This window comes from Fomitiporia mediterranea (genome assembly GCF_000271605.1).
Source record: "Fomitiporia mediterranea MF3/22 unplaced genomic scaffold FOMMEscaffold_2, whole genome shotgun sequence".
In the NCBI taxonomy this organism is placed as follows: domain Eukaryota; kingdom Fungi; phylum Basidiomycota; class Agaricomycetes; order Hymenochaetales; family Hymenochaetaceae; genus Fomitiporia; species Fomitiporia mediterranea.
The window spans coordinates 3,534,799-3,548,011 of record NW_006760387.1 but is presented as its reverse complement, the minus strand read 5'-3'; the positions used below and the strand labels follow the sequence as shown (position 1 = coordinate 3,548,011).

The following is a 13,213-nucleotide window of genomic DNA, read 5'->3' as shown; positions in this document are numbered from 1 at the left end:
GGATACATTTGTTAGTCCAATGTAGCGAGATATAAGTACGTACGGGAACTCACTTGGAATACTCGAAAGTAATATTACGCTGCTTTACTCTCTAACAAAAGCAAGGACAGGTACACTTCTCTAACTAGCAGCCGTTGCAAGCAACACTAGTCTTGGTCAAAGAAGAGGGAAGAGTAGTGTAAACCACCATCTCACCCTCGCCCTTTATGAAGGGCCCATGCCTGTGGCCCGAGGTCAAGGCGTCGGTCCCATTGAGTCATACGCCACCGTACCGCGTTAGGCCGCAGAACTTGAGCCACACAGCAAAGGCATTGATTATCAATGATCGCTATTGTTTGTCCCCTACGGATCATCCTAGAGGCAGTCCCAACTTAAAATTGTGTAGAAAAGGAAGTGTGTTTGTGTTATTAGTTGTATATTGGAGAATTGGAGATCATATTTCTACAAGTCCGTGAATGCCTAAATCATACCATAGAACCCAGAATATTTCATGTGCCCCTAGGAGAAACTTTATAAACGATATACTCATGCAAATAAGGTTTTTATATAACGCAGCAAATCTCTTCCCTATCGCAATTCGTCAGATCGAGGCAACTCAAAATACTAGAAACCAGGGAAAGAATGAGTCTACTTACCCCACGCTTCTTCACATCTTCAACCGTCGCACGTATGCTATCAATCTCCATAGCATCCCCGTCCCGTTCATTCTCTCCACTAGCAGTCGCTGGAGAGGTCGTCAAAGTTCCGTGTTCACCTGCCAACGGACTGGACACAGAACGCATATGTAATTGTTGTCGTTGACGCCGACCAAGTCCCGTCCGCATAACCATTGTCAAAACCGCACGCCAGCCTTCAACAGCAGCTGGGTCATTAAGTGTACCATTTGATCCGATTTCTGGATGATGCGTATGATGCGTTGCGTAGCGCGTCGTCGAAAAGTTGAAATTGAAGGATGAAGCCGAGCTTGAGCGGCATGCACTCGGTCGGGAAGATGGAATGACGTGGCTTGCGGATGCGCTTCGTGTAGGTGACGTCGAGATCCCTAGCGACGATAGGGATGGCACGACTGTTGAACGCACGACGTATGGACAGAAGGGGCGATGTTCTTTTAGTAGATCGAATTGCCTTTTCGGCATTGGTCCTTGGGAAACTCGGCGGACTGGTAAGCGTGAAGGACCATTCGCAGCTGTACTGGACCGAGTCCGAGGAGCAGAGTCGGAGGAGGACGTTGCGTTCACGGATGCACCAGACTCTGCAGCAGATTCGTCAATATTCTTAAAAGCCCATAATCCGACACGCCTCCGGCAAAGTTCACAGTGGATCAAAGTCTCATCTCGTTTTCTTGCTACCTCTTGACGTTGTAATCTCGCCGTAGTCGCAGAAGAACGGGGAACCGGGATGCGAGAAGGCCTTGATGTACCTGCTTCGCTGATGGAAGAATCATTTTGAGATGGCTGACGAGTTATACTGGACAGCTCCGGCGTATGTGATACAGAGCTTGTACCAGCTGCACTTGATGTTCTTGGACGAGAATCCAGAGTGGGCGGGGCTAGTGACCATCCAAAGACAGCCGTCAAAATCGCGTCCTGGGAAGGTTCCGCCAGGGTAGTTACAGCTTCTTGTATTGCTCGATCCTCAGAGAGTACCTCGTCTCCTTCTGCATCCGAGGGTTGAGGAAGCTTGACAGACGATAATGCTGATAATAACGCCTGGACCTGGCTGGATGTCTGTAGCACACGCGTCAGAACGCATGTAATGGAATGCGAAGAGGGAGAGGGATCTTACCAAGGGATGGCGAATTTCAACGCCCTCAAGAACCTTTTTGCTGTCGAGTTCCATCGCACTCGACTTTATTTCCTTTGACAATACGGAGGGAGACTTTAAGGGGATGCAGTAAATCGAATCTAACGTGGTCTTAGATGAGTCATTGTTAATATGTATGCGACTCACCATCACATTGCCGTGTTCTCCAGGGGCATCCTTCTCTATGCATCTGTACTAGCGATACTCGCTGTTTCTCAATTAATGCATTGGCTTTATAACTGATCAGCTGCCCTGTCAGGTTTAGGCTATATATAACATACGCACCGGCATCCTTCGACAGACCGTCACGAGTAGCAAGGACCCAGGATGCCTTGCATATTCCACATACAAGTCTTTCCTTTCCCTGGTTTATCCAGCCAGCCTTGGCTGCTACAACAGCATCTATTGGAGGTGGCTTGGTAGAATATGTTGAAAGTTTGTAAGTCGAAAGACGCGACAGGAAGGATGCGGTCGATGAGGGCCGGTATTCAACTGGAGCGGGTTGGGAGATCGCGGTGCTCGGACTCGCGACTGAGGCTCGTGCTACCTCCTCGCGTTGAGCCGCCTTCTCCTTTCTAGTCGCAGCACGAGACAAGATTGCAGAAAGGTGCGGTGCCGAACTTTTTATTATTGGGATTTCGCCAGGCTTCGAACTGGAGAATATTGAGTCAAACGCAACTCTGATTCACGAAGATAAACTTACTCAGAGGCGAACTTGGACTTGGTTTTGATGCCATACTTGGCAAGAGTTGAGTACAAGGAGCCCGGAAACCGCATCTTCTTGGCCGGAGGCTGCTTGACATCATCGGTAGAGCGTAAAGCTTGCTCAAGGTTAAAGAGAACATCGTCGATTTTGCGCTGTTGCGGTGACAGGAACATGTTGAGATGAGATGGGAATGGTTCAGGTTGCCCGGCCGGACAGTGCTCACCTTCGTGGCTTTTCTAGTCGACTGGGTTGAGTTGGAAGATGTTTGCAACGTGGAGTCACCAGAAACCGTGCCAGACATTGACGTGAAACGCGACACACCGTATTGGACGGGAGGCAAGAGAGGCCTCCACGCCTGGACGATAGTTTGGTATACTACGTCACGTGACTCACGTAAACGCGTCGAAGCCGAGGACTCGGAAGAGACCAGGGCCTGTTCTGCCCCTTTCCTTGCTCTTCCCCTCGACCTCGATCACGAAGCTTTCTCCTGTGACATAAATCTTCACGACTTCGCTCGAGTTCGGTAAGTGTACCGACGCGTAAGGACTGTCGGTTAGCCTGAAGTAACTGTTGATCTGTGCGGGTCGTGCTGTCCGAGTCTCGCAGTCTCCCAGTTTGCTCCACAAACTACCAGCAGCGTGCCGTACATAACCCCATAAAAAGAATTTTATTACTTTTTCGCCCCAGTAATGCTAAAGTGCCTCGTTTGTTTATGGTCTGGACCAAAAGTCAGCCTCGTTGGGCCAAATCAAAATGCTGCCAGCCAACTACTGGCAGCCCTCTGGGTTTTAGGGCTGCTGTTATAACGTGCTTTTGACACTACTCTTGCGTGTTCCTTAGACTTCTTCAATGATCTGTCTCTACCCGCTTCATCTGTAGCCGATAATGGCTCCCCACACTCCTTCCGACCTTACAGCAGCATTTTCAGCGCCGAAACCTCTAGTCTCACACAATCTTTTACATCGTCGATCTTTTCCTACAGCAGATTCGAAGAACCCCGTTCCTTCCTATTTTCTTCCTGACAGATCAAGAATACTACTCGCATCTGCCTCACCGCATGTCGGTGTTGAGCCCGTTGAACTTCAGCCTGTTCCCAGCTCCAACAAAAGTAATGACGACTCGTCTCCGCAGCTGGCTTATATCGCCATTATCATCATCCCGCTTCTCATTGTGGCCGTCCTCGTATTTGTGTATATGCGACGTAAAAAACAGAAGCCCGCAAAGAAAGTCGCTCAGCTTCAGCCGGCCGTGCGCAATGAACCTGCTCGGAGTCGGGCAGACTCGGAAGCACTCCCACCTCGTATGCAACAGCTGCCTCGTGATCGCATTCGCGCAATGAATAGTGTACCTCGAGATTTGGAAACGCCAATGTCCCCAGCCGCTGATCATCAGGGATACTTTCCTCGTGCCCCGAGCCCGCCCTTGCATGAGTACCCGCAAACGACTGGTCATCAACTACCCTCGCTTGCTATTCCTGGACCACTTGAACCTCTTAGTCCTGCTACGACTTTCACTACGAATATTAGCTCTTGCCCTCCAACTCCTTGCACGCCTACTTTTGCATTCCCTCCGATGCCTCCGCTACAGCCTGAAAGCACTATTGAACTGGATGAAAATGAATCTGAGGAAGGTCGCTTTACTTGGGACTTCAAGTGTAAAGGAATGACGAAGAGACAATCTTCTGCTTCGGTTGAACAAATTCCGGATATATGCGGCGCAGATGACACCGGGACCGAGAAAGGGGACTTGCGTGTAGATTCAAAAACTACACTGGAAGCCGAAGCAGCCGTAAGGGCCATACGCGACGGACCACCAATCATCGGCTTGAACATTATAAGCCCTCCCGGTCTGCTGCCTGCTATTGATCATCCTACAGAAGAGGTACACCCCAAGGCAGTACCGGAGCTTGATGAAGATATTCCTTCGCCACCAGAAGACCAGCGCCTCCAGGTGTCGTACCGTCTGTCTATTCTGAACTTGTTCAGCAAGGTCACGTCCAAAGCCGCAGGCGCGCCCACACCAGTAGACAGCGCACCACTTCTAGACAGCACAGCATCCGAAGTCCCTCAGTCGCTCAACGATGACGCTATACATCTCTCCTCCTGCAGCATGTATACCGTCCCAGACCTCAACTTCGACGATACATCTTTCTCTCTGGACGTCATCAACGCGCTTTCTTCGTCTCCTGCTGGTGAGTTTCCCGAGGCTCCTCCTGAAAATGACAATGAGAACGACAGCAAGACCGCTACTCCTGTTGGTACAGGTGAGATTAGTGAGATTATGCGGAAAACCTCGTTAGAACGTGGAAAGAAGCGCCTGGTCCTGAGCAAGCCTAATCACCGGGTCCTTATTCCCGCGTCTTCTAACTTGAAGAGTCCGACGCTTTCTGAGTTCGTAGACAAGACCGACATCAACGCCTACACGTATACAGGATTATACCCGCCTGCTAACGCAGGTCGGAAAAGAGCGTCGTCAGATAGTGACGCACATCCGTTGAAGAGATCTCGCGCTCATAGTATACTTCCCGTTGGACTCGGGATTTCTGGCGTGACTGAATGGCAACCTCTGTCGCTTCCTGTATCTGTCGCCAGAATCTCTGCGATGAACTCTGCTTCCGACGATAAGATGCGCCCCAAGCACGCGTTTCATCGCTCTTCCTTCAGTTTACCCATTATCGTGGAGCTTGCGTATCTTTCATCTATCTCGAGACGGGCTAAAGCCAAGCACGATTGACTTGGTTCTCCTTTCTCCGACGTCTCTTCCTTTCTTTCTTGACTTCTCAGAGGAATGTAGATCGGCATGTCTTGCCTTGTTTTCCATCTTGTAGCAATGCGTTGTTGTAACTATAGATGCGATCTGTATCGTCATGTTTCATTCTCATTCCTTTGAAGTGGCTGAGTTGTTATCTGAATTCGTCCGTCAAGAGCACGAGTTTCATATCATGTGGATGTAATCAGAATGATAATGATTATATACCGCGGATTAGCTATAGATACAGTTAAATATCACGCATTCATTTAATCAAAAACTATCCCTCCGGTTTCCAACCAACTCTATCAATTCTCATCCTTGGACTCCGCCCGACGCTTTAATCGTTCCCTCGCCTTAATCCTTCCCAACCTCCTAGCCTCATCACGAACAGCCCTTTCGCGAATCGTCTCCTCCTTCAAGCTCTTAAGAGCAGTCGCAACGCGGCGCGCCGCTTCTTTATCTCCACGTCCTCTAAATGCCTTCACGAACATTTTGTATAAGGGTCGTGTATGACGGGCGAATGAGACACCCTTCGGGAAGGCTTTCAGGTCGATTTTTAGGGACTCTTTTTTGGCACCGGGGGAGGTATCGGTACCGAAGAGTGTACGAGAAACGGCTGGAGTCGACTTATTGTGTCCAATAGGGGTACGAGTACTTGACGAAGAAGTGGATGCTGTATTTAGCATATCCTCAGGTACCGGATACCCACTCATCGTAAGTCGATCAAACAACGCACGAAGCGTCGCCTTCGGGGTAATATTCTTCCATCTCAAAAGCGCCTTCATCAACAAATTAAGCGTAACGCGATCCGGGACAAATCCTCTTTCCTCTACGAGCTGAGCTAAACGTGAAGAGGCATGACGAAGTTGCCTCTTTTGTCTCCGAGAAGGCTTGGGTCGTAGACTGTCACTTAGGATGATGTTTCCGGCCTTTGTTGAGATGGTTGGAGAGTTTTTGGCTAAGAGCTTGAGTGCTGATGTTATGCGACCTGCGTCTACTAGGAGATGTACTGCGCGTTCGAGGGTCTTTTCATCTAGTTTTCCTGATTTTTGTAGTTGGCTGCTTAGTTTCAGGGATATGGTCTTCTTGTTAAGCCTTGCGAGTCGGGGATGGAAAGGGATATGATCACGAAGAACCGGCCAAACGTATATCGAGAAAGGCAGGGAACGCGCGACCTCTCGATTACTGGCCTTCGGGTGTCGAGTGAGCAAGCGCCCTATGTATTGCAGGCGAGAACCACGGAGAATAGATGCCCGGCTGTCAGGTGTCTTGTGCCATGTATCTTTAAGCACTTTACCCAACAGCTTGTAGTGACGATGAGAAATAAGAGTCGATGCGAAGTTGGTAAGAAATTGCGATCTCAATAAAGATGGATCTGATTCGTGGACTCTTGCAGCGATCTCAATGGCTTGTTTAAGATATCCTATCTGGATACAAGTTCGGAGGAAAGATTCCAAAGCTTGACTGTTCGTCGGTCGGGTAGAAGTGTCGGTGAAGGCTTTGACAAAGGATTGAATAAGTTCCGGACGCCAATCGCCGTGCCGCAATACATTTGACAACAAGGAGTCCAGCAGAAGAGACGCAGAAGACATAGACAATCGGCTATCTCTTAACAGCTCGAGCGCGATACTGAGATGTCCAGCGAAGGCTAATGCTTTGCCTATCGAAAAGAGTACGTCATCATCCATTGTTAAACCATATTCATGGGATGAAACAAGGAGCCTGTGGGAAAGCAATGTGTCCAGCTGCGCCAATTCTAAAAGCATAGTTTTCGCGACGGCCGAATTCCATCTCATAGAGGCTGGATCCATGCCATCTGGAATCAATTGAGCATAGCGCAATGCCGCCAAAATCTCGTCCCAAGTAGTTCGGGGTGGTCCACCAACACCCTTCGTGGCGATCAAGATCGCGAAGTGAACCGCACAAGCACGAAGCATGTTCCGGTCGAGGGTTTCCTCACCGAGCCGCGCTGGGTAGATAACTGCGTCGGAGATATGACGCACGAGCGAAATCGCCAAACGAGAGTCACCAGAAATTGCTGCCAATGCCATGAACGACGTAGCTACGCTGCAAATAAGGGACGTGGGCCGCATCATTGCGCCTGCCCGCCAAGCCTCTTCCTTTCTCCAAAGCACCCACAGTGTTCGCGCAATCTCTTGAATGCCCTCGGCAGATGAAGGATCGATGCGTTTCCGGAAGTGAGAACGAAGATGGAATTCGGAGGAGAGCGCGGCGATGGAACAAATGACAGTCCATCCGAGAACCTGAGCCTGAGATTGTATGCCACCATCTAATCCTTGCCTAGGAGCGACGTTTGTTGTGTCGGCCCCCGACTCTTTCCGAGCCGCTGTATAAGACAGGGACAACAAAATCAAATTGCTCCATGCTGCTCCATCTTCTTCCTCCGAGGATGCATACGTCCCATCGTTAAACGCACAGAGAGCAGCACGGCTTTCGAACAGCACCCAAGGATATATATCCCGAAGATAGTGCAAGCTTTGGCGCGTGCCAGGTTTGAAGGAGAATATGACGTCAACAAAATAGTTGCGTATCGCCAGTGCATCGTATAATGAGCTCTCCGGATCCGGAGATGAACTTGAGGAAGATTCGGTCGAACGTGACGACCTTGGAAGGCTATCACGAACTTTGCTCAGTTTCTTTCGTAGTATTTGGAGAAAACGGCCTTTTGTTGCGGACGAAATGGACCCCGAGTGCGCGACGGCACGCCAAAAGATGCTTTGAAGGTCGGAATACAGTCCCCCACTCCAGCTCAGGAGGTTCCCGAGGTGCGTGATTACTTCATCTACGGATGTGTGTCCTCCATAATCGAGTAAAGCGGTTAAGTAAACCTTGTGAACAAACGGCTCGTCTTTGATATGCCTAATACGCATATAATAATTCCGTGCTCTCTGTAAGCATTGTTCAACTGCCCGTCCTGATCCCGAAGTATTTCGTTAGGAAGGGAAGAAGATATATTATCCTACGTCGCTTACCTTTAGGATCTTCATCTAACTTCCGTTTAGCATCTTCTATTGCGGCGCGCATGAGCCAGTAATTATCAGACTCGGCCAGGGTTAATCCACAGGACAATTTGTCCTTTGCGACCATTAAAACGAAAGACCAATGCTGCCTTGTACCACTAATTTGGTGTTTAGACAGTACAGGAGCCAGGGGATGAAAAGCGAAATTGCCGGACATGTTATCATCAGGGATAGGTGAATCATCGGACGGGTCCGGTAGCAAAGATAGTGAAGCAAATAGTTGAATGATTGAAGATGATTCTTCTGGAGATAGCTCTCGCAAGAGACCTTTCGTCTGTATGGCACGATAAAATGCTTTGATGTCATGCGGAGTTTGCAGCTTGGGTGACGCGGAACGTGCATTCCGCTCAGAGATTAGAAATGCGAAATCATGTACGGCCTTCGTACGACCCGGCCTAGTTCCACCATTGACTTCACGCTTCTTTGTAGCATCATTGTGGTCTGGTGTGGAGGATAAAACGCGACTTTGCGCGAAACGTCGACCACGGCTCCAACCAGCAACGAGGGTGCTTTTTCTGTACATGCTCGTTAATAAGATTTCATTACGTTCAAGCGAACAGATATTGCTTACATGAAGGCCGCCTCACACCTCTGAACATGCTGAATAAGAGTATTCCTTGGGGTCAACAGGCATCGTAACATTCCATGGCATTGGCACTACGAGAAAGGTCGTGCACAGAATCAACTCGTTTGGGCGATCGACAAGCTGGCCCGCACGTGATGATTTCCTCGTTTATGGAAGTATCCTCTCACAGTTCACGTGCTTTGGCTGCTGTACAGTTTCTATAGAAGCACACATCAAAAGTATTCACAACATTTATTGGATATATTCATAACATCCACGAAACCCAGACCTGTCGCCTTGAAAAATCCATTGGCACAGCTGGTAAGTTCATCACAATCAATCCACAGAGAGCATGTCAATAATTTGTTCTGGTAGAGGTCAATAGGGAGGCACAGGTTAACGACAAAACTCAATACTTCATTTCTGTGTGTACAATGAATCGTTCGGAGCCTGTACACAGTCTGACCCAGCTTCCCCAGTCTCATTAGCTACGTTCAACAATGGGTGCCTCTAGACAGCAAAAGGAGGAGTACTTCGTTAAGCTGAGGGAGCTTCTCATCAAGTATCGTAAGTTCTGGCTTTGTCACTAGCTTCAACAATATCTAATCGGGTGAATTCTAGCCTCGATCTTCATCGTCAATGTTGACAATGTCGGCTCGAACCAGATGCACCAGATCCGTGTATCTCTCCGTGGTAAAGGTGTTGTCTTGATGGGAAAGAACACCATGGTCCGCCGTGCTCTGCGCTCCATGCTCTCGGAGTTGCCCCAGTTCGAGCGTCTGCTTCCGTACATCAAGGGCAATATCGGATTCGTCTTCACCTCCGGCGATCTTAAGGACATTCGTGAGGTCATCGTTGCAAACAAGGTTGCTGCACCTGCCCGTGCTGGCGCCTTTGCACCAATGGACGTCGTCGTCCCAGCTGGAAACACCGGAATGGAACCAGGAAAGACGTCTTTCTTCCAAGCTCTCAACATCCCGACGAAGATTGCTCGTGGTACGATTGAAATCGTTTCGGATATTAAGGTTGTCACTGCTGGCTCTCGTGTCGGTCCATCCGAAGCGACGCTGCTTAACATGCTCAACATCTCGCCGTTCACGTACGGAATGACAGTTGTGCAGATCTACGACCAGGGCAACGTCTTCTCTCCGTCCGTTCTTGATGTTGATGAGAAAGAGCTTTTGGATCGATTCCTGTCTGGTGTTAAGACCATCGCTGCGATCTCTCTTGCACTCAACTACCCGACGATCGTATCCGTTACGCATACCTTGGTTAACGCATACAAGAACCTTATTGCTGTTTCTCTTGCTACGGACTACACCTTCGAAGGAGCTGAGAAGGTGAGCAACGTTTTCCAACGTTTTCAACTTCTTTTCCTTTCTTCTGGTATCCGAGGATGGTTCTTATACACTGAAAATACTGAACGTCTTTCGGACGCATGCTGCAACCCTTTTAACCCTTCTGATGGACCAACCCTTTCCAACTTTTAATCGAACTTATTCTAACGCGTGTTATTTTCCAGATCAAGGACATGCTCGCCAACCCCGAAGCATATGCATCAGCTGCACCAGCTGCCGCCGCTCCTGCCGCCGCTGCCGAGGAGACCAAGGCTGAGGAGAAGGAGGAAGAGAAGGAGGAATCTGACGATGACATGGGCTTCGGTCTGTTCGACTAAACTGATACTCTCCGATTTAGCTTCCCTTCCCGCATGTGTACTCTGTAATGTACGCCTTAAAATCATGAGCTGCTTTTTTCGCTCTTCAGCATGCATCTGAAATAAACGTAAAATGTTTAAGGAAGGATATTAGCTGATCGAGAAGAGTATAGAAAAGGCCTGTTATTAGTGTTAAGACTTGGAGAGGCCCAGGAGTATTGTGCTGTTATTGGTACCTTTTGTGGGTCCAATTCCATTTCACTATTTGGCTATGTTTCCTTTGTTGGATGTCATACACCAGTAGGCGCCTTCATCCACAAAGGATACACTCTTTCTAAAATAATTTCTCTTTTACCTCACTATTTTTTATCTCAGTAATATGATTGTCAGGCGATACGCAGCAGTGTTCCTAATACAAACCAGGCTTGTGGCCCTTTCACACCATATATCCCTTGTTCCTTATCTGGGATCCCTTTCAACCACCTCACCAACACACACACACGTTCGCATTGTCTAGCTTTTAAATTCGAATCCGAACAGAACAATACGTTTGTCCTACGCGTACTAAGACAGGGAGGTAAGAAACCTATTCAGCTCTTCACTTGCTTTACTTCTGACTGTCCATCCGGCCACCCAGGGTATAAATTCGAGCGAATAAAGGCTTTCCTCTTTCTTCACTTGTACCTTTGCACCCATCACCACCGCATCTGGTTAGATACTATATTATCCGACCTCCTCGACCTAGACTAACCTCGCACTTTGCACCAGATCTCCACAGCCGTCACTTACCAATACTAAGAACTCTGTTCTAATACAACCCTTGTTTCTTCTGTCAGCACTGATGGCTACCCAACTGACAGTCTTGGTTCGTCCGCGCTTATGGCTCATGCCTTTACGCACGGAATATGAACAAATTTGGGAGCAGAGGGGCCATCGGGCATCTTACGAAGGCTTTATTCGTATGATACTTTCATGGCTATCTACTAGTAAGCTGATGGTCCATACTCGCCAGCAGTACAATTCGAGTCAGGGATGGCATACGAGTACCGACGCAAGCGCAAATGTTTATGAACTCCCAGAGCCAGAGGAGTTCGTCCCGTCAGAGAATGACCCAATCCACATACCACCCGCTCGACAGGATTACTATCTGAAGCTGTAAAACGAAGACCACTTCAACCGCACGGTTTATGCCAGCGACATCAATTCAGACAGGTTCCGCGGCTTCGTTCGCATCTTCGTGGCTGACAGGCCGTTTTACGACTCCAGAGGTCCTCCGGAATGGTCTGTGCAGTACAAGGCACTGTACGATATATGCGGACGCATGTACGCACAGAATCTCACAGAAGACGGATATTCAGTGCTTCATCCGGCGAGGGTGCTCGAGACAAACAAAGTTACGGAGCTTCGCGTAAACTCTTGGGGAATCATTGGCAGACGCACCATGGATGAAACAATGAAGGTTAAGATCTTTGAGGAAGCGTCACCGTTTAGCGAGACCGAGTTCTCAGCCCTTCCGCCACCTCGGCCAATCTGCAAACGGCCTACAAACGTTACTCATGTACCAGGATGCAACTGATCCAAGGTCTGAGGATAATAGAAGTCCACAATTCTGCGAACTCAATCAAGGGAAAGCATACCAACATTACTCGGCATGTCGAACGAAGCATCTCAATCGATCAGCTCAATAAAACACACCATCTAAACTGAAATAATCACATATGGATGTATCCTCCAATAGCTTTCCGCCCATCAGTAGTTGTAGTAAACCATCTTGGACGCTTACTGGTCACCGAATTGGCCAGTTGCGAAAGACAATCCCATAAGAACAAGTTAAATCATCCTTTTTCTCCCAAAGTAAGTTTGACGGTTCGAGTAGATGGCTTGGCGGAAGCACACTGCAAAAGGATCCCATTTCCAATGTACTGTAGCCTGAGTCACCCTACAAGTTGAATAGTTCAAGCTCAAGCTCAATACGACATCTCGAATCAGAGATTTCCGAATTTAGCATGCTTGATTATCTCGCAGTGTAGTTGATGACCTAGGAAGGGCAGATGATGATCAAAATATCCCAGTGCAAGCATTTCTGGAAGAGTTGGGGAAGACGGAAGCTGGGCTACAAGTACCGTATGCTGATTCAAGGTTCAAAACCTCGCCTGCCTGCCAATTAGAGGGAATATGAGAATAACCTTCTGAATGGTGTGTGTCCACCTTTATTTGGCTACTGTTTCCTTTGTAGGATGTGGCCATCACGAAAAAGTCTTAAGTATTATACTTGCTTGTAATCTTGTATATTTTATAAAATTTGTAAAATTTGTCCAATTACTTATAATCTTCCTGGGGGGTTAAGCAAGGAAAGTACAATGTTAAATAAGCAAGAAAAAATACTTTTAAAACTTGGCAATTTCTGATATAATTTTATAAATTGTCAAGTTATACAAGTGATTATAATATACTTCCTAAATTACAAGGTTAAGACATACTTATTAATTTGTGACAGTGTAATATCTGCTTATAATGCTTACAAGCCATTACAAGTGTTTGAATAGCTTGCTTTTGCTTACTATACAATTTTATATCAAATAATTAATCGAATATAATTATATTTAAATTATAGAATACAAAAATAGTAAATAATACGCTATTTCTACAGTCCCAACCCCTACACCACCAGCTGCCTCTGCCTCATTCTTCTG

The 13,213-nt window shown here is 47.9% G+C and overlaps 5 protein-coding genes across 5 annotated transcripts; 3 read left to right on the top strand and 2 right to left on the bottom strand.

Moving 5' to 3' along the window:
• Nucleotides 1-410: 410 nt before the first annotated feature.
• Nucleotides 411-2,682, bottom strand: FOMMEDRAFT_102960 (zf-C3HC-domain-containing protein; the record flags this gene model as incomplete). Its single annotated transcript, XM_007263138.1, has 6 exons — nucleotides 411-567; nucleotides 636-1,727; nucleotides 1,786-1,904; nucleotides 1,951-2,034; nucleotides 2,089-2,456; nucleotides 2,507-2,682. 6 exons carry the CDS (start codon nucleotides 2,680-2,682, stop codon nucleotides 526-528), a joined length of 1,881 nt encoding a protein of 626 aa, XP_007263200.1. The 3' UTR covers nucleotides 411-525.
• A 712-nt stretch (nucleotides 2,683-3,394) lies between these two features.
• On the top strand, nucleotides 3,395-5,242 carry FOMMEDRAFT_152272 (uncharacterized protein; the record flags this gene model as incomplete). Its single annotated transcript, XM_007263137.1, has 1 exon — nucleotides 3,395-5,242. The coding sequence occupies one exon, from the start codon at nucleotides 3,395-3,397 to the stop codon at nucleotides 5,240-5,242; it is 1,848 nt and encodes a 615-aa protein (XP_007263199.1).
• A 3,011-nt stretch (nucleotides 5,243-8,253) lies between these two features.
• On the bottom strand, nucleotides 8,254-8,974 carry FOMMEDRAFT_165595 (uncharacterized protein; the record flags this gene model as incomplete). The annotated part of the gene is made up of 2 exons (XM_007263136.1): nucleotides 8,873-8,974; nucleotides 8,254-8,816 (listed from the first exon to the last, which is right to left on the bottom strand). Coding segments are annotated over exons 1-2 (633 nt in total), but the record flags the coding sequence as incomplete, so codon positions are not given.
• A 392-nt stretch (nucleotides 8,975-9,366) lies between these two features.
• FOMMEDRAFT_131718 (uncharacterized protein) lies at nucleotides 9,367-10,541 on the top strand (the record flags this gene model as incomplete). The annotated part of the gene is made up of 3 exons (XM_007263135.1): nucleotides 9,367-9,433; nucleotides 9,488-10,206; nucleotides 10,389-10,541. 3 exons carry the CDS (start codon nucleotides 9,367-9,369, stop codon nucleotides 10,539-10,541), a joined length of 939 nt encoding a protein of 312 aa, XP_007263197.1.
• Nucleotides 10,542-11,361: 820 nt separating this feature from the next.
• FOMMEDRAFT_152269 (uncharacterized protein) lies at nucleotides 11,362-12,096 on the top strand (the record flags this gene model as incomplete). The annotated part of the gene is made up of 2 exons (XM_007263134.1): nucleotides 11,362-11,675; nucleotides 11,733-12,096. The coding sequence occupies 2 exons, from the start codon at nucleotides 11,362-11,364 to the stop codon at nucleotides 12,094-12,096; spliced, it is 678 nt and encodes a 225-aa protein (XP_007263196.1).
• Between the last annotated feature and the right edge of the window lie 1,117 nt (nucleotides 12,097-13,213).